This window comes from Ruditapes philippinarum, unplaced genomic scaffold (assembly GCF_026571515.1).
Source record: "Ruditapes philippinarum isolate M1 unplaced genomic scaffold, ASM2657151v2 ctg1843_1_1_1_1, whole genome shotgun sequence".
Classification (NCBI taxonomy): domain Eukaryota; kingdom Metazoa; phylum Mollusca; class Bivalvia; order Venerida; family Veneridae; genus Ruditapes; species Ruditapes philippinarum.
Window position 1 is genome coordinate 366468 of NW_026865464.1, and position 20246 is coordinate 386713.

General features: G+C 31.0%; 2 protein-coding genes across 4 annotated transcripts in view; one reads left to right on the top strand and one right to left on the bottom strand.

The window, feature by feature from the left end:
- Window positions 1-11239, bottom strand: part of LOC132729132 (ectonucleoside triphosphate diphosphohydrolase 1-like) — a 29373-nt gene extending 18134 nt beyond the window's left edge. Inside the window, exons 1-5 of the mRNA XM_060714873.1 lie at window positions 11102-11239; window positions 9511-9757; window positions 8813-8949; window positions 6965-7082; window positions 3222-3372 (exon numbers count right to left, since the gene is read on the bottom strand). Coding sequence (XP_060570856.1) covers window positions 3222-3372; window positions 6965-7082; window positions 8813-8949; window positions 9511-9757; window positions 11102-11110 — 662 coding nt within the window. The 5' untranslated portion in view covers window positions 11111-11239. The remainder of the gene's footprint in view (window positions 1-3221; window positions 3373-6964; window positions 7083-8812; window positions 8950-9510; window positions 9758-11101) is intronic.
- A 150-nt stretch (window positions 11240-11389) lies between these two features.
- Window positions 11390-20246, top strand: part of LOC132729137 (AT-rich interactive domain-containing protein 5B-like) — a 32561-nt gene continuing 23704 nt past the window's right edge. For all 3 annotated transcript variants that reach the window (XM_060714878.1, XM_060714877.1, XM_060714876.1), the window contains exons 1-2: window positions 11390-11561; window positions 11787-12041. In XM_060714878.1, the coding sequence (XP_060570861.1) occupies window positions 11541-11561; window positions 11787-12041 (276 nt within the window). In that variant the 5' untranslated portion in view covers window positions 11390-11540. The remainder of the gene's footprint in view (window positions 11562-11786; window positions 12042-20246) is intronic.

Sequence of the window (20246 nt, forward strand, 5' to 3'; positions counted from 1 at the left end):
ACCTATGAAGTTTCATGTTGATATCTCAAACACTTTTTGAGTTATGCTCCACTCAGGTGAAAAATTAGGTATGAAAAATAACAAAGGGCAATAACTCAAAAAATTATGAAAGGTAGAGTTATCATTCTTGTGCACTGCACACCTCCTTAGTGAGATCTATGCACCTATGAAGTTTCATGTTAATATCTCATAGGCTTTTGGAATTATGCTCTGGACAAAAATCAATTTTGAAAAATAACAAAGGGCAATTACTCAAAAATCATGCAAGGTAGAGTTATCATTCTTGTGCACTGCACTCCTCCTCAATGAGGTCTATCCACCTATGAAGTTTCAAGTTGATAATTCAAACACTTTTAGAGATATGCTCCGGACAAAAATGTCGGACGGAAGGACAGACGGACGGAAGGTCGGACGGACGGAGACTATTTCTATATCCTCCGCCGAAATTTTTCGGCGGGGGATAAAAATTGATTTTTTCAAAATTAAATGTGTTTATATTATTGACAGAAAAATATCAAGGATAAATCAATATCGTCTCTATTGATGATAGCTCTACATATTGTACAGTTCTTAATTCCATTTTATAATTTTATTGTTATTTCTATCAGAACTATGATGTGTATCGTGCTTTTGCTATTAGTTTAATGTTAGAAATGAATTACAGTATTTAATGACATCATCATTAAACAAACAGCAGTATACATTTAGCAATTTTACAGAGATTAATTCAGAAACTATGGCAACCATGACTATGAGAGAAACGTAATTACTATTAGATCCAATAATGTCCAGAATCAGATATGTTTGAAAGAATTGGTGAGCGCAACGTGTCAACCATATTTTATCCATTTGAGTTCTTAGATATAATATGAGAATAAACTGCATATCTGTGTACCTGACCTGACTCTTAAATGAGTGAGACTAAAAAAGGATTGGAGCACCACCTTAAATACCGTTTTCCTGTATATACCTGATGATTAAATCCTAAAATTTTGCCTTTTCACCCAACAATCATCTTCATACATGTGAACTCTCCCACTTATAGCGGGAGACTCCCACTTTCTTCAGCCATATTTTCGCAGATTTTTCTTAAAATAATGGGTATTTTCACAAATTAAAGAAATCTCCCTATTTTTGATGTCAGAATTTCTTTCTTTGTTTATTGCAAATTCTAAAATCTCCCACTTTTTGAAGAAAAATATCCCACTTGATCATCAAAAAAAGTTCACATGTATGCATCTTTCACACCGATATTTGTATGATAATGAATGTAAAATTAAAGAATCTGCAAAAAAATAAATATTTGTCTATTCATTTATCATGATTTCTGCAAGCGTCTAGAGGTAATACTCAAGTCCTGTATTGAGTTAAAGAGTTAAATCCCTCGATCAAAAAATTTGGACCATTTGATGTAAAAATTTATATATATTGTCATTCACACTTACTGAGGACTGGTAAAAAACCAAAGAACAGGTTCATTTTACAATGTAGTATCATTTATACACAAAATATAACATGATAAAGGCAAAATGGGCATGTTCACCTGCTTTTTTGAAAAAGAAAAAATACAACATACAATAAATTGGTTTTGTATCAGTAAGAAACAGTATTCTAGTACAGATGAATTAGTATTTAGTTGAGCTCTAAGGAAATGTTGTTAAATTCAATGATTTATTGGTTGAGAATGAATGCGGGAGCTTAATTAATGAATTATTTTGGTCATTTAGAGGGCACCATGGTGTGAATCCACTGATCTAACTTTTAGACTGGGATAGCCTGTTCATACTAATGAATACAAGTCCTCCCAGCAGTATTCTTCATAACCAGCAATAGGGACAGACAAGTAAATTTAAAGCTTGTGATCTTAGCCCTTACCATGCTAAATATCTTCCATGGATATGTCCATCTTTATGCTAAAGAAGGCCATTCACCATTTTTTATGGAAAAATTTCCAAAAATATAACTGACTGAATAGAAAACAGTGCTGAGCATGATCTGAATAGCAATATAAAGTCAATGATAACATGCAACTTGCCATTTTGACCAAATAACTGAATGTAAAGATGAATACATAAATGTTTAGGTAAATACATAAATGTTAAGGAAAATACATATAGGTTAAGGTATAAATACATGAATGTAAAGGTATCAATACATAAAGGTTAAGGTATAAATACATAAAGTTTAAAAAATACATATAGGTTAAGGTATAAATACATAAAGGTTAAGGTATAAATACATAAAAGTTAAGGTAAAAACATAAAGGTTAACCACATAAATACATAAAGGTTATGGTATAAATACATAAAGGTTAAGGTATAAATATATAAAGGTTAAGGTATAAATACATAAAGGTTCAGGTATAAATACATAAAGGTTAAGGTATAAATACATGAAGTTAAGGTATAAATACATGAAAGGTTAAGGTATAAATACATAAAGGTAAAGGTATAAATACATAAAGGTTAAGGTATAAATACATAAAGTTTAAAAAATACATATAGGTTAAGGTATAAATACATAAAGGTTAAGGTATAAATACATAAAGGTTAAGGTAAAAACATAAAGGTTAACATATAAATACATAAAGGTTAAGGTATAAATACATAAAGGTTAAGGTATAAATACATAAAGGTTAAGGTATAAATACATAAATGATAAGGTATAATACATAAAGGTTATGAAAAATACATAAAGGTTAAGGTATAAATACATAAAGGTTAAGGTATAAATACATAAAGGTTAAGGTATAAATATATAAAGGTTAAGGTATAAATATATAAAGGTTAAGGTATAAATACATAAAGGTTAAGGTATAAATACATAAAGGTTAAGGTATAAATACATAAAGGTTAAGGTATAAATACATAAAGGTTAAGGTATAAATACATAAAGGTTAAGGTATAAATACATAAAGGTTAAGGTATAAATACATAAAGGTTAAGGTATAAATACATAAAGGTTAAGGTAAAAACATAAAGGTTAACATATAAATACATAAAGGTTAAGGTATAAATACATAAAGGTTAAGGTATAAATACATAAAGGTTAAGGTATAAATACATAAAGGTTAAGGTATAAATACATAAAGGTTAAGGTATAAATACATAAAGGTTAAGGTATAAATACATAAAGGTTAAGGTATAAATACATAAAGGTTAAGGTATAAATACATAAAGGTTATGGTATAAATACATAAAGGTTAAGGTATAAATACATACTTGAGCATTCTCATACCAGCTGTTGCTCCCAGGAATATCGGGGTGTCTTCTCGGTTATCATATGGTATATGTTGCTTTGCCTCCTCTAAACACACTGACAGAGGCCCTGACAGGTTGCTGGGAGTATTCACATAAGAGGTGATACCATGATCTAGATAAACATTAAACTAGAAATGTGTCATCATGCCACGGATGCCCCCGCATGCAGCCAAAATTTCAGATGGTGCATTAATTATTTTTTTCATTTTAAGTTCAAAGCCCTTAAAACTTTTCAATGTTAACACAAACCATTTTCATACAATGTTCAAGGCACTGAAATTATTCAGTCTGAACCTTTTAAAAATAGCATATTGCATATTTGTAGCCAAAATTATGGCTAAAAATATGAGTGCTGAAACTGAAAGTTCAAAATTTTTCCAACATTCAGGAAAGATAAGTTTGTCTAAAATCATTGAACCACGACCAAATTCAAACTTAAACTGCTTATTCCTAAGATGTATCTATATTATTTTCAAAGTGAAAGGGACATAACTCTGCCAAAAAATCATCAAACCATGACCAAATTCCAACTTGACCTGCCCATTCCTTTGACATATCCATATGTCAAATTTAAGTTGAATATGTAACACTGTTGGGTAGATAATGAACAGAAACTGTAAATTTCATATTATATTCAAAGTGAAAGGGGCATTACTCTGCCAAAAATAATTGAACCATGACCAAATTTGAACTTGACCTGTATTTTTTCATGACATATCCATATGTCAAGTTTGAGTTGAATGTGTTGTACCTTTGGGGAGATAATGAGCGGAAACTGAAAATTTCATATTATTTTCAAAGTAAAAGGGGAATAACTCTGCCAAAAATCATCGAACCATGACCAAATTTGAACTTGACCTGTATTTTCATATAACATATCCATATGTCAAGTTTGAGTTGAATGTGTTGTACCTTTGGGGAGATAATGAACGGAAACTGAAAATTTCATATTATTTTCAAAGTAAAAGGGGCATAACTCTGCCAAAAATCATCGAACCATGACCAAATTCAAACTTGACCTGTATTTTCTCATGACATATCCATATGTCAAGTTTGAGTTGAATGTGTTGTACCGTTGGGGAGATAATGAACGGAAACTGAAATTTCATATTATTTTCAAAGTAAAAGGGGCATAACTCTGCCAAAAATCATCAAACCATGACCAAATTCGAACTTGACCTGTATTTTCTCATGACATATCCATATGTCAAGTTTGAGTTGAATGTGTTGTACCGTTGGGGAGATAATGAACGGAAACTGAAATTTCATATTATTTTCAAAGTAAAAGGGGCATAACTCTGCCAAAAATCATCGAACCATGACCAAATTCGAACTTGACCTGTATTTTCTCATGACATATCCATATGTCAAATTTGAGTTCTTAAGATAATGAACGGAAACTGATGATGACGGAATGACAGAATGACGGAAGGACGGAAGGATGGAAGGATGGAAGGACGGAATGACGGAACAGGGTAACACTATATGCCCCGGCCATTACATGGCGGGGGCATAACAAGTTAAATGTTGATGCTGCACATCAAAGACATTGCCAAATGATTTGAGCAGTCAATCAGCATTGAAAACCGTTCTCTATTACAGTCGGATATCCAAAGCACAAATCAATTTTTTTTTTCCACTCCATGTTCTTGGTATGTGCTCATTGTTTCATAATTAAGTTGCATATTTTTGTGAAAAAGTAGAACCTGATGCATAAATTCACAAAGTAATGCCATGTCTGAAATTCTGAAATGTTTGTCTGTTGCGACAAAGATTGAAATGTCTGGTCAAAGCAAAATAAATTGGATAACAAGTAAAATTGAAATGGTATACTTAAAATAAATTCAAGACAATATGTGCCAAAAATATGTCCATTTAAATATTGGTGCAAATTGCATAATGTTCAAATGATTTTGCACACAGCGTCTTATAACAGTATGATTATTTTCATATAAAATTTTTTTCATCAGGGTTTCAAATCACACTAACATTGTAAAAGTCAAAGGTAAATTTCCAGCCTTCTTGGTAGAGAAAGAACATAACTGCCCCTTTGTGCTTTATTAATTGTGCAAATTGGCACTTAAGTAGAACCAACAGCCTTCCATTGGCTAACTGGATAGATTCATCCCACAGAAGTATCAAATCTTCTAGACTGACTTGAAACACATAGTGGCTGTAGGGTAAGTGATATTTAAGGGACCCCAATGAGGTTTTTTGACATGACTGAACTGGAAGTATTTTTCCAGATTTTTATACCATTTGTTGTAGGTCTGGACGTTAATGGCTGTACAGAATTTCAGATCATTCACTCACTCTGATTTTTCCAGTATAAACATTTGAGCTGCGCCATGACAAAACCAGCATAGTGCATCCATGCAGTCTGATCAGGATCCATGCTATTAGCTATCAGTTTCTCTACTTGTTATAGAGTTGGTAAGCGAACAGCATGGATCCTGATCAGACTGCGCGGATGCGCAGGCTGGTCTGGATCCATGCTAGTCGCAAACCCATTATGTTGTTTTTGTCGTGACGCGGCTCATATCAAGTTTGAGTTATTTTCTTAATTATAACATAAAATCGGCTATTTTACCCTCTTTTGCCCATGTTATAACGGGACCAAAACCATGTGTTAACATAGTCACGCGCTCTTGTTATAGCGCGGTTTCACCTATGCGCAATACATACAGGGCCCAGTAAACAAACAAACAAAAAATGCCAAAGAGTCATGTGCTCTTGTTATATTGAAATTTATTGATTCGAGGGCCTCAGTCGCATATTCAAGTAACTATGCCGGAAAAACGGCGTATAGACATCGGTGCTAATCTTGGTTGTCGCCCTTTCTAAAAAACGGACAGTTGTCAATGTAAACAAATACAGTAGAATCTACCTGTCATTCAGTTTAACACTCCGATTAACTTACAAAACTAGATAACACAAAATTAATATGAGAACATGTTTTTTTATTTATGTTAATGTTGATAAATGCTCTTTATATTTCTTTGAGAGAATAATGTTTAGTGCCTGATTTTTTATAAACTTGTTTGCTTGAAAAAGAAAATGATTCTGATGTCACTGATCTTTTTTCTACCGTCAATCTGAAATCATTCTAAGAATTTCTGAGGGTCATGTTTTGTCTTGGGTAGAGGGTAGAGTAATGTAACGTTTTTTTTTCATGAGATAATAAATCTCCAAAGGCCAAGCTTTAAATTTGTTAAATCAATTAAAATTCAAAATTTCGTTCGGTTCCGAGAATTTTCCAAGTTGTTGGCCCCGGAAAAATGAAACGCATACGTAAAACATAGAATTGGATAAATACCGTCCAAGCACAAGAATCTAATGGAATTGTGTTTTGTATAAACTAAACATCACGAATCTGTTTGAAAATTTTATGCTATAATAGCGTCAACGCACATTTATTTCGTGTTATAAAGTCTGCAGAGTCCCTCGGAACTGTTGGAGCCCTCGCCCTACCGGGCTCGGGCACCAACCGTTCCTCGGGACTCTGCAGACGTTATAACACGGAAAAACGTGCGTTAACCCTATATTATCAGTATTAAGACTATTTTTAAAATTCAGACATTGCTTTGATTAAAGGTCTCATCTTTAAAAGCTTTTCAACACTTAACAATTGCACTTCTTTTTCTTTTTCAATTTTTTTTTTTCAATCTGGCAATTAAAGAGCAATGGCCTAAGTCAAGACATACCTATTACTGTACAATAATGAACTTGTTTCGCCTCTGCTGTTTCATGTAACTTTTCACCGTCCCATTTATATATAAACAATTTAGTATGGGACGATCCTGCATCAAGCACAACACCATACTGTAAGAGAAATTCAGAAATTACTTTCTTTTGGATTTTTAATGAAAATTGATGTTAACAATAACTGCACCGTACCCTAACTTAAATATAGATATTGCTGTACCATACTGTCATGGGAATTCAAATACACCTGTATATTGTTTCTCTATATCATTTTATCTTCCTACACTAGCTCTTCAATACTTTTACTAATACATAAAATTGCCATACTGCTTTTTAAATAAGAGTAGTCTCCCTTTGTATTACAACATTTCGTTTATTTTAGTCTGTTCACATCTTCAGCGTTTTTTCTCTACTTTGGGAATGGTGCTGGTACCAGACTGATTGGGGAAAAAGTGTTATTTTGACTTAACTTGGGAATTTTTAATATGCATTTTTTCAGCTACAAATAAGATAAGTCATTGAGGAAGTTTACTTGTTTGCTTGTTTGTATGTCACGCAACAGAGGGGAGTGGTAGACTTGGTAGTAATATACTGATGAACAAAGAGATAGCATAAATGGTTAAAAAGAACAGCTGACAGCTTCCACTGTCCAGACTGAGCTATTTAGTGGTGATTTATTTGAATATGTTGGATTTAAATGATTTCAGAGATATTTCAGAGAAATCTCTTGGCCTTATGGGAATTTTGAACAGCAATTTTGGGAATTTAAACAGTAGAAATTGGGAATTTTAACGTCTATTTTCTAATGGGAACAGTGCCTTTATAGGATAATAGTTATATAATGGGAAAAAAAACACTGATCTTATGTCTTTTACATGCTGGTAATGATAATGAAGATGTCCCTAGATCTGTGCATTATTTTTCTGGCTTAAAAAGACACCCTCTTAAGCAACATAAAATTGGTAAGCCTTAAAGCTCGCTCATATGGAAAACATGAGACTTCTCATGCACGATTCAAAATAAGAGAAGCTGGCTGCAATAAATTTAAAGTCAGCAAGATTTCTTGCTCAGCTAAGGTGACTACTATTAGCATAACCATAAGCAAAAAGCACTTGATTTTCTGAATTGTTTTTATATAAAGGGTTTGATTTACCTCATCAGGAACAGTGAGCATAATGTTCAACTTTATGGTGCTACATGAATCTTGACTGAAATATCATGTTTTTTGACGCAGTCACATGACACGTTATCATGTCATATCAAAGTGACATTCAGTTGACCAGAACTTAAACTTTCCCCTCAATAAATTACTTGTTGCCATTCTCAGAGCCTGGTATATCCTATGTCATATTGGTCTGTGGTATTATCCAAATCAATATACAGTATAACCCCGCTAATAGGACCACTAGAGGTTTTGGAATGAAATGGTCTTAATAGTGGGGTGGCCTTTAAATATCAGATTATCTGCAAGAAATGTTGACGTCAATAGATGTCTGGGGGCATTGTGTAAACATAAACATTGTTTAATCTCAATTTGAAAGTTGTACAATTTGGAGAATTCAGAAAACAAATTCAACATATATCTACATTTATCTTATTGTATCATAATGTTAGCAACTGAATATTAAACATATATTTCAAACCTAGTACATTTATATCATACATGTGAACTTTTTTCGATGATCAAGTGGGAGATTTTTCTTCAAAAAGAGGGAGATTTCTTTAATTTGTGAAAATACCCCTCATTTTATACAAAATCTTTGAAAATATGGCAGCAGAAGTGGGAGTCTCCCACTAAAAGTGGGAGTGTTCACATGTATGGTATATAAAAGAAGTTCTATGCCTACCTGATACTGTGTTTCTCCATTTTTTGTATACAGTATGGTTATAGCAGTGACACCAACACCACCTATCAGTAGACTTATTGCAGCCACAAACCACCAGCTGTTCCAAAAACATCCATTATGTACATGAACATCTTCATCTGTAATATAATTATACATTATAGTATTGCAAGTTTGTATACCAACTTTTCATTGGAAAATCATTAGGTTTATATTAACTATATAAAAGGCTGCTGTCAATATGTGCAGTAATTTTTTTATCTCAAATAAAGAAAGTTTGCTGTTAAGATTCTTGGCATGTTATAAGGCCTAAATAAACACTTGTTTATAACATAAGTTAACCCTTGCCTATGTACATGTATATGCAAACAACAAGTCATATAGGGACAAATCACCAGCAAGATCAAGGTCAGCCTGCAATTAAGTACAGATCAAGGCTAGTCAGCACATTGGTACAGAATCATGCCTGTTGCATTTTTGTTCAGACACAGGCAAGGCTGAATGAAAGAGCAGGGCCAAACCAGTTTGCATAAAGCCTAGGTACACAGCCTTGCCTGCCCACATTTTTGTACAGATCCTAGCCAGTTTGCATAATATTTTGATACATGTGTGTTATAGGAAAATATTTGTCACTGAAAACAAACTCATAGAGTAAAAGGTAAATTATATATACATGTATATCATTTTTTATGCATACATACCTTCATTTGTAAGATATAGGATATCATTATGTTTAATTCCACAATGAATAAGTGTCTGTGACCACTGTAAAACTCTTTCCCGATTATCCAGCAAAGTATAACTTGTTTTCATTGCAATACCATTCTCCTTGCACACTTTTCGGATCACGCCAGCAATGGTGTTCCTCTCGGACGTGGCGACGCTAAATGTCTTAGACTCATGCCCAGGGATTCTACAGACTACCTCTACAAGTATATCATCCATCTTCTACAAAATAAATGATTTAAGTTACGCAACACAAAAATATTACTAAGCTATCAATATACTAATTTTGCCAAAACTATGTCTACTTTTAATAAATCTATTAAATTTGACCTAACTGCTTACTAACTAGAATAATCAATTATTCACACAGGTGCTTGAAACAAACTTTTTTATGTTCTTCATGGGCTATATACTAAAATCTTAATATTATTATGTAAAATATTTGATTATATGAATAGCGCCTGTGATTATTCACTTAATATCATAAAATGGGATGTTAATATGTATAGGTCTGGCTGGTATTAAATGGCAATGTGATTAAAGTGATACAATAGAAATTAATATGGATAACTCACTCAAAAAGTTACTGGAACTTGTAATTTTATTAAATTATTTTTTGGAGTCTAGAGCAATGCATACAGGTTTTATCTACATTCCAGATTATTTTTACTGCTTCTTAAAAAATTACATGCAATTAATAGAGCACAATTACAATAGATTGCAGTTTTTTATAGTCTCCCCAAAAAGACTCGTTACTAATTTTAGTTGGCATAGCTTTAGATCAAGCTTGTAGGCTGTCATGTCAAGCGCTATATGACTACAAAAAGATGGATTAGTATAATTAATTCAGCATTAACGGTTGTACCCATTTCACAACTGTTTTTTTCCACCCTATTGTCAAGGATATTGCCCATCAAAAATTATGTCTATGTCTCTATAACATGTATGGAGTTTAGTTGGACTAAAATGTGGATCATATGTAATCATATAAAAAAATGTGGATATGTAGTCATATAAATATGACAATTCTTCGAGATATTTTTACTTCTTGGTGAAATCATAAAAAATTAACTGTAACAAGCCTGTAAGTGTAAACAATGAAGACACCTTTGTTGCCCACCTTTGGGCTTTATCCTGGATTAGACCCCAGGGTCTAAACCAAGAGTATAAATATGGTTCATTCCGTTTTCTTTAGTGTATTATATACAAGTTTTACACCTGAAAAATACATACGGGTCTTATCCATGAGATTGCCCACCTTTGTCTAATTCAATATGCTGTTTGTCATTGTGCCAATGTTGACCCAATCAATGTGATGTACATTTTAAATAAACTGTTAAGAATTTCCATATTTACAGCACCTTTTTTAGGATAATCCACACCAAGATCACATAATTTGGGTGAGTTTTATTTACAGTAAATTGTTGATGGAACAAAAGTTGAAAATTAAAAACAGATTAAAACAATTCTACTTCAAGCAAAGCAGTTTTTTGTTAAAATTATTGACACACATTAAAATATTAGAATCTTACAAGTAATGACAATATATTGTCAAAACAAACTGACACCAATCATGGGAATAAATCCCCGTTGAATTGTTCTGTTTCTGCAACTGTGGACTTTGACAGATTAGTACTTCCGTCAACATTAGATGGTTTCCACACGCCTCTAGGCGCTTAATCCGCATACAATACAATACGATATCAATTGGGTACCAGCTGTTTACAGTTTCAATAAAATGTTATTTGGCATATATTTTTATCTTAAAATATTAGAAATAGCGTGGAACTTGTCGTACCTAATGATTTCTTTATTTTACACATAAATTTTGATCATTTTGTATTGCGCACGATTAATTATCGAGGGATTGTAATAATTTATGCTAATGAGGTAGCAAGTGCCCTTTATATGTCGTGACGTCATTAATTAGTGTCTAAATATATCGTATTGTGGAGTGTACATGTATAATCAGAAATAACAAATATAAAATCTAATAAAAGATGAGATGGAGGGGATTAAAGTGAAGGTAAATATTATCAATTTTATTGACATATTATTCTACGAGGTATTAACTATTTATTTTCATTTTTTCACATCTGAAAAAACATTTAAAATGCGGTTATTTATTGTGCAAATGACCTAGTTTGAGGCAGCAATTTATCAGTTATTTGTTGAGTGAATTTATACATGATAGCATTGCATCGTTTTATTATGCGTTTGTATTATTGTCTTTAAAATGTTAAAATTTCAGAAATTCGGACCCACGTGCGGAAAACACGGTTCAAGTGTGTTTTACAAAGCGTTTAAATATAAAAAGAATGGGAAAAGTAAAATTATATCACTGGGACAATTTTTCTTTATGAAAATTTTGGACTCGATCCCTATCTGTATTGGCGAGGTGCAGCTGGTTTGGGAAGATAAACCTTCTGGAACAGACTTGGCCAGTGTTAGGCTTTATTTTCTCCCAGAATGTACGCCCGATGGTCGGCAAACGAGCCACGGAGAGGTAATTTTAATTATTTTTTTTAATTAATTGATTTTAAATTTTGTATATAATAAAAGATAAGCAAAAAAGATCTTTTAAATATGATTTTATATGTTTTTAAATATGTACCACATTATTTCAAACTTTAATTATGTCTCTTTCCTTTTCTCTTTATTATTCGTGATATATTTATGTGTTTTTTTAATTAAATGCACGTGTTAATTAATTCTCGTGCATGCGATTGTTTCTTACAAATTTTGTTTAAATATTGATTTAAAACTGTTTCTTTGTGTTGTTGATGTTCATACATATTATAGTTATATTATATATCTAATTTTCATTATTATTGATTCATATCACACATGCCTTGCCGCAGTTGTCCCAAGTAAATCGATTTTACACAAATAAGATTTTGAGTGTACTATTAACTATTAAGCGTTCAGTGCCCCAATACAAATGTAAAAATGATAAAACTTCCGGGCCATTTTGTTTAATTATAAATAAATTTTTAATTTTTAGTATTGTATAATTTTTTCGTAAAACTATCTACATTAATTTCGTTATTTCCGGATAGGTATTAGCTTCAAATCGATAGCACTCTCTTCAGTTAGCAGTCTGGCATCTCGCGCTGTGGGGCTCCCAATGGGGTAAATGTTAGAAAATTGGTGATAAAAAGTAGTTAATTCGAAGCCAAGTGGTGTATTTATAACATATGGCGCATACAATTGTGTAGCATACTTTGTGATGAACGTATCTTTATTCTACGTGTCATATACTGATTACGCGATAGGGAAAAAATGACACAAAAATAAAATCCATACTTTTAACAATATACAAAAGCTGGTCAAGGACATTTCAATGATAAATTTTTTCGCAATTAAAAATATGAGATATTATACATAGAAAAAAAATAAAGTAGATTATTTATAGAGATTTTATAGCGAATTTTCATTTTGTTATATTATAAAAAATCTTATATGTATTATAAATTTTAATATGTTTTTATCATGTGCATTATGTTTACACCTTCTTGGTTTTCACTTTTAATGGTCGTTATTAATTAGAATTATTAACGGCATTTAAAAAAAAATTTGGAAGTATTTTTCCTATTTTGTAATATAATAATATCTTGTGAGATTGTACTATTTTAAACAAAGAACCCACAATTCGTGCGTGTACATGTGTTAAATTTAATGTGAAATTTCATAATTTATCTTACTTTTATATTAACTTTAGTGATAAACATTCCGTTTCAAATTTAATACGTAGCTATTTCTGTTCACGGATCTTGTTTTACGCAATTTTCATTTTTACTTAAAATGTTAATATTTATAACTATATATTTTAAATATTGAAAATGTTTGAAGTAAACACCATGTGACTATAACAAAGGCCCCCGTTGTGAAATTAATGACACATAAATATTGAAAAGGCCTCGTAGTAAATAAATATTTGATAGTTTATAACGCCGAACATATAGCCCTTGAAATATTAATATCTTAAAAATATTATATTTATTTTCGTGTTAAGTCTTTATATTTAAATCAACGCAAGTATGTGGTTTATTTTCCTCTTTATATTTACTTCAGACAGCGCATTTCCTTTCCCTATCTATTAAACCACTTCAATAAAATCGGGTTTTTATAAATTTTACAAAATCTATTACATCTGGTGTCGCTTTTCCATTTCCCCTCAGGCGCCCCAATATACAATAAACATGTACACTCGGTGAGAAATGAAGAGGTAATTATTTATCATTCATGGGTTTAAATGTTTTTCCCCTTGAGAACCCCAGCAGCATAGAATTTTAATCTTTTCCTCGGTGCTATATTATACAGTGTTTATATATATAAACTTTTTGTTTAATACTATCAAAGTACTTGTTGTCACTAATTTGTGTCGCATACAATATTCATTGTATATTGATTCGCCGTTGATTCACTCAGTATTTTATCGTATTTTTCAGTTCATATCTTCTTAATCTTTATTAATGTAGCTATAACGCTTGTATAAGTGTGTGTCGAATAGGACAGAAGAAAAAAACGAATAAATATTTGTATTTGTTAAATGATAAAAACAGAGGAAAATGAGATGTAATATTTATTTCAAAAGTTTATTTGCAAAAAAGATTAATCTTAAATACAAATCGATTCTTGAACGCATTGTTTCACATCCGCTTTAAACCGGATAAAAATACAATATGCCGGACTCCCTGTTTAAATGAATAGTTGTTATTTACAGGGAAATAAAAGAAGTAAATATTATGTTACATTAGTAGAATGAAAATGTCAAGTATCAAGTCATGTGATTATGGCCTGTACTTCAAACAAGATATATAAAAAAAGATTACTTTTAAACTCGATGCACTTCTTTTTTTGTTTTACAAAATACGCACGAACATAGTGTTTTGACTTCTATATACGTTAAACGTGCAATATCAGTCAAATATTTATTTTTTTCACATGATTTATTTACAAGCGTATAAAACACATATAACATACGTAATTTACTATTCAACACTAATATACAGATTCTGTATGACGCAGAGTTAACGTACAGAAAGCTGGTTTTCTTGTTATATAAACAGAATATAACAGCCTTCCAGTATCAGCGTTTCGTATAATATTTGTTTAATGTTTAATATCTTCTGTAGAGATAGCGTGATTATAATTTAACACCGTGTTTATGCATACAGATAAAACGTTCGAAATATTATCTGACAGCGTACACTTCATAATTTATTATTTTTTTCTTTTTAAATTATGCGCGAAGTCCATTCATGTCGTTCATGTTTTTTTTTTATTTTACCGGTAATATATATTACACACCTATATTTATAAATGTACTTCTAAAGTCGATTGTTGTAATTAATGCATAGACACACCACACGTACGGTTTGAGTATTTATATAGAAATGATGTTTATAATTATATGGTTACCTTATTATTATATTGCATTTTCTTTTTTTTTCTCCCTCATTTTTATTGGCAAAATATGCCGGAGATAATCATTTGATTCAATTATCAGCTTCACATCTGGAATAACACGGTATGTAACGGTGTAAAAATGGGGGTAATCGTGTAGGTTCAACACGAATATAATATATGCTAGCATAAAGGTGATTCAATTATTGTTGCAAAGCTTCATTTCCGATAGACCGTTTAAAATTAAGTTCGCGGACATTAATTTGTATTTGTTAATATTCGGCGAGTTGTCAAGAGTTAAAATACATACATCGCATAATAGAACGTAAATATTGTTATTTAATTAAAAATTAATACTGTATTGATTTTGGTACGAAAATAACAACGTACATGTTTAACTTAAACATCTGCTGCAGTAAAAGCATTTTACTTAAACTATGATATATTTTAAGCCGATATTATAAAACCGGTTTTAGGTATTTATCAATGTTAAAATAATAGTAAGTTCGTGGAGGTTTTCTCAGAAATTTGAAAGAAATAATTTTTATATGTTTAAAACATATAAAGCAAAGTACTAAACAAAATCAAATGCGATTCTTGCTGACTGGTCAATTTGAAGCAATGTTGGGTTTTTTATTTGACAGATTGTATATAAATCGTACTTGAATATAAAGTATCTAAGACTATACTATATTAAGATACTGGGTTGCAAAAAGTACTTGATTGCATTATAAGGCTAACTAAATATAAGTAAAAAAAAGCGTATGAGATAATATTTTGCTATTCCCACAATTTGACTGAGTCTAATTTATTTATTTTGTGTATTATTTGCACAAAGTTCAAATGAAAACAATAGTTATTTTTTTAAAAAGGATAATGATAATAAATCAAAAGATATAAAATAGCAAAACAATATATTATCTTAACAGTATAGAAGAGAGCGATGTTCTTTTGTGGAAAAGAAATTCTGGGAACGGGTCTGAAATCTGGATTTTTTTTAAAAAATGTCAGAAACAACAAATATACCATTTTAATTAATTAGCTTTTTCTTACCCTTGTAATCACATGAAATCACCGCGTAGCGTTTCTTTTAATGATGCGTTTCTATTTATATTATAACAAAGGGAAAATACACTTAGTGCAGTGCTGACTCAAAGATTATATGAATATCTGTTATTTATAGCTGTTTGATCGAGTGGAGAAGATTTTACCAGCTAATTGATTTTCCTCCCTCGTTTTCCTAATATGTAAATATGTATTGATTAGATTTCGTTTGTCTTTAAAGACAGAAAAGTGCTAAATACATATCCACTTCATCAGTCATCTACTAGGCTAGGAGATGTCAAATTTTAAACTTCCGTTAGATACTATCAAAGTCCTTCTGCAAAATTTCTCGTTGTTTTGGTGGCTTTCTTCTTCGCAGTTAAAAGCAGTTGAAACGCATGTTAAACTGCATTGCGTGATTGTTTAATAATTAGACTCGCATTCTGTGTTCTAAATATTAAAATATGATACCGGCAAGCTTATAGAGGTGCAATCGTGTTACAACAATATAACTGAATTTTGTTCAGAATTATATTAGCAGGGAATAGATCACGTGTTTATGCATGCTTTTATTTTCCCGCAATGTGCTGTAATAGTAAGCTATTAAGAAGGAATACGCTTGAACACAACGTTATTGATATCTCAACAACTATGCCTATATATAAACATAAATGATAGTATTCTTAAAACAATTAATATGTATATAAACAACTTGTTGTACACGTTCATATGGCGAAAGTATTCATTGCCTGAAAAGATAAAAAAGACATAAAAGAAGACAAATGAAACGATTAAGTAAAATTATTTTTTAATAAGTTGTGATACGTAAAATATAAATAGATGGCAAATAGAATCATTTCTTAATAATCAGCCTTTAAGTATTTCTGTGGATTGATTTATTTTCTATAAACTTATTTCATAAAATTTACTTCCAAATGCGTGTATTAACTGGGTGGAAATCTGAAATTGTGTAAAAGATATTTTTTCACAGGTTTGGTGAATATGTCTCAGGTTTATGGTTGGTTTGCACGAAGTAGATATGAATGATTATTTTTTTCGTAATAAGTTAATATTTTAATAAGATGCAGAACAAATGCTAGGTAAAAAGTAAATACAACAGGCAACTTGCGGTGCTTGTAAATAAAATAAAAAACAAAAAACAAACAAAACAACAACAACAACAAAAAACGAGCTTGTTTTGCTAAGCTAAATAAAATGTAAATAAAAATCATTTGACCTGGTATTAAGCTTTCACAATATGAATTTTCACCAAATATCTAAAAATATTTGTACATGTATGTCGTTGATTTTGAATTATATGTGTTTAAACGAGAAAGAGAAACAAACGTTTACTTTATTCTCTGAAGTCAAGAAGATAACCAGAAAATCGGAAATTTAAGATAGCGAGAAGTGAAGTTACAGCAGTCGTAACATTTGCTAGTACATTTGTAAATACAACATTTAAATGTTTTTACACGCATCGCTCGCGGTTTCCGCCTGACGAATATTGATAAAAGATGTAGTAAGGCGAGTGTATTTACGATTAGGCCTGATAAAATGAAATATACAGTATTTGGCGAATTATAATTTTCGTAAAATATATCGTATTTAATTATAGATATACTAGAGGGTAAAAATGACGTTAGTTTCGTTTAGAAAAAAATAAATAATATGCGCAGAAAGAAATGCAAACAGTTAAAGTTACACTTACAGAGTGTTTACCATGATTAGTATACATGTATAGAAAGGGACTTTTGTATGAAAACGACTGTGCACGTTGCTCTTAGGCGTTCGTGCATGGTAATCATTATTTTGATGATAGCATTGAAGTTGATATATGTAATAGCTTCCTTGAAAATTAGCTTGGATGAAATAAAAATGAATAAATGTTCAAAATATTATTAACACGCCGTTTTGACATTGGAAAACAACAACAACAACAACAACAAAAAAAACGTTTAATATTAAAAAAAAAACGCTTTTGAAATCAAGAAGATTATGCAAATTTCTGATGTAAATGATACGATATAATACATTGAGTATACTAACTAAACGAGTGTATGTTATATAACTAATAGTATTCTATAAAACCGGACGTATATATTAAATAAAGCAAGTTTATTTTTCAACGTATGTATGTCGACAATAGGGTAGATTATCAAAAAAAGTAATAGTTAACATTTAATATCCCGCATGTGAGCCTCTGAAATGCTTCTGTATCGAATGACATAGTTTGATAAACTGTGTAAGCCATGGAACATGTATATAGCTATTTTCTAGCCGTTTTCTCAAAATAGTCAGCGTAAGCCATACAATAATAAAAGCGGTTTTCTTGACTGCGTAAGCCATATAACATATATAGCGGTTTCCTGGACATGGATTGATATACTGCGTAAGATATATAACATATATAGCGGTTTCCTGGACATGGATTGATATACTGCGTAAGATATATAACATATATAGCGGTTTCCTGGATATGGATTGACTGCGTAAGATATATAACATATATAGCGGTTTTCTGGACATGGTTTGATATATTGCGTGAGCTATATAACATATGTAGCGGTTTCCTGGACATGGTTTGATAAACTGTTAGCCATATAACATAAACAGCGGTTTTCTCTAAATAGTATGATAAACTGTATAAGTCATATAACACATATGGCGGTTTTCTCGACATAGTTTGATAAACTACATAAGCCATATAACATCTGTAGCGATTTATTTTCCCCGCTATTAGATTGCTATACTTTTTTTAAGTGAATGTATTATTTTATTGTACAAATAAACGGTAATGTTGGGTTTACATAATGCCTGTCAATTTATGCAAACAACTGTGAATAAAATGATTATACAATAGTAATGCGCGGTGAAATATCAATTGCCGACAGATGGAATAATATTAATTAAATGCATAAATTAAAATTCACTATATTTATAATGCAGAAATACATGTAAATAATTTTTATGATATATAAGTTTTTATTTTCGCATTCGTAGAATATAACGTTACATTGTTATGTAATAAACATTGGTGAACAAAAACAAGATTGATAATTTCCTTGATGTAAACATGGCGTTTAATTTTCAGGCTAGAGAATGATTTATATAGAGCGCATATGCCCTCATTGATTTTACTACAATAATTATGTTTGTTATTGTAGAAGAATAGAACGCAAATCTTCTCTGTTACAAACGTAATCAATTTTGTATGGTATTAAAGACGTGAATATTCAAGTCACATGACTTTTTTTTATAGGAATGCATTAAAACCCATAACTGGAATGAGGCACGTGCTTCTCGTTTGCGTAATTCACAGGGAATTTTGTAAATTTCATTCTATTATTATAACTAATCACACAAACAATTTTTACAAATTACATATTGACGCATTTTTGGATTGTAATTAGAAATATTACATTATCATGAAATTGTAATAATAATGATAATAATAATTATGTTGATGATGAATAATGATGATCATCATTTCTGTTCATTACTTTCGTCCAAATGGTATAATCATTATAAATAATAGTAATCATCATCGTCAGTTTTTATCGCGTTATCATCATCATTATCATCATCATCCGGAGATTTGTTATGGTTTGACATGCTTACGGCAACATTGATGATTCTACAGCAGACGAAAAATATCATGAATATTTTATTTCCTCCAATAATTTTAAGGGCATAGATAAAGACTATAGAAACACACAATTTATATGATAATTACTCTTATTACTTACTATGCTACACGTTTTTGTACAGTGGTATTTAATCTACGGAGGACATAGAGAGACCGAGGCGGCGTCAATAAAATGATTTAATATACTTTTGATAATGTTAACAACCTGTGTACTTGTGTTTTTCTTTACTGTTCATTTGAAACAAACGTTCTACTCCTTCTTAGCTTTTGCACAGGAGTCAATGCCGCGTGATGTATTATAAATAGGTTTTCAAGATGCTCCAATTGTTATCTCCCCTGGCCAGATTTTGGGAAGCATTTTAGAAAATTTATCATAATTCAGACAATTTCCATCATTGGCCTTTAATACTAATTTGTGCAGAAACCATTTCTAACTCGTATTTTACTACTTTAAGTTTCGATTGGCTTTTAAACTCCTTAAGTAACATGATTTAAAAAGTCTGTCGAACCTGGCTGTCAACGAGGAGTACTAACTAAATCGCGACATGTTTTTGTTTTCAGCAAATGTTTTCAGTATTAAATCTGTTTAGATTTCAAATTTCTACGTAT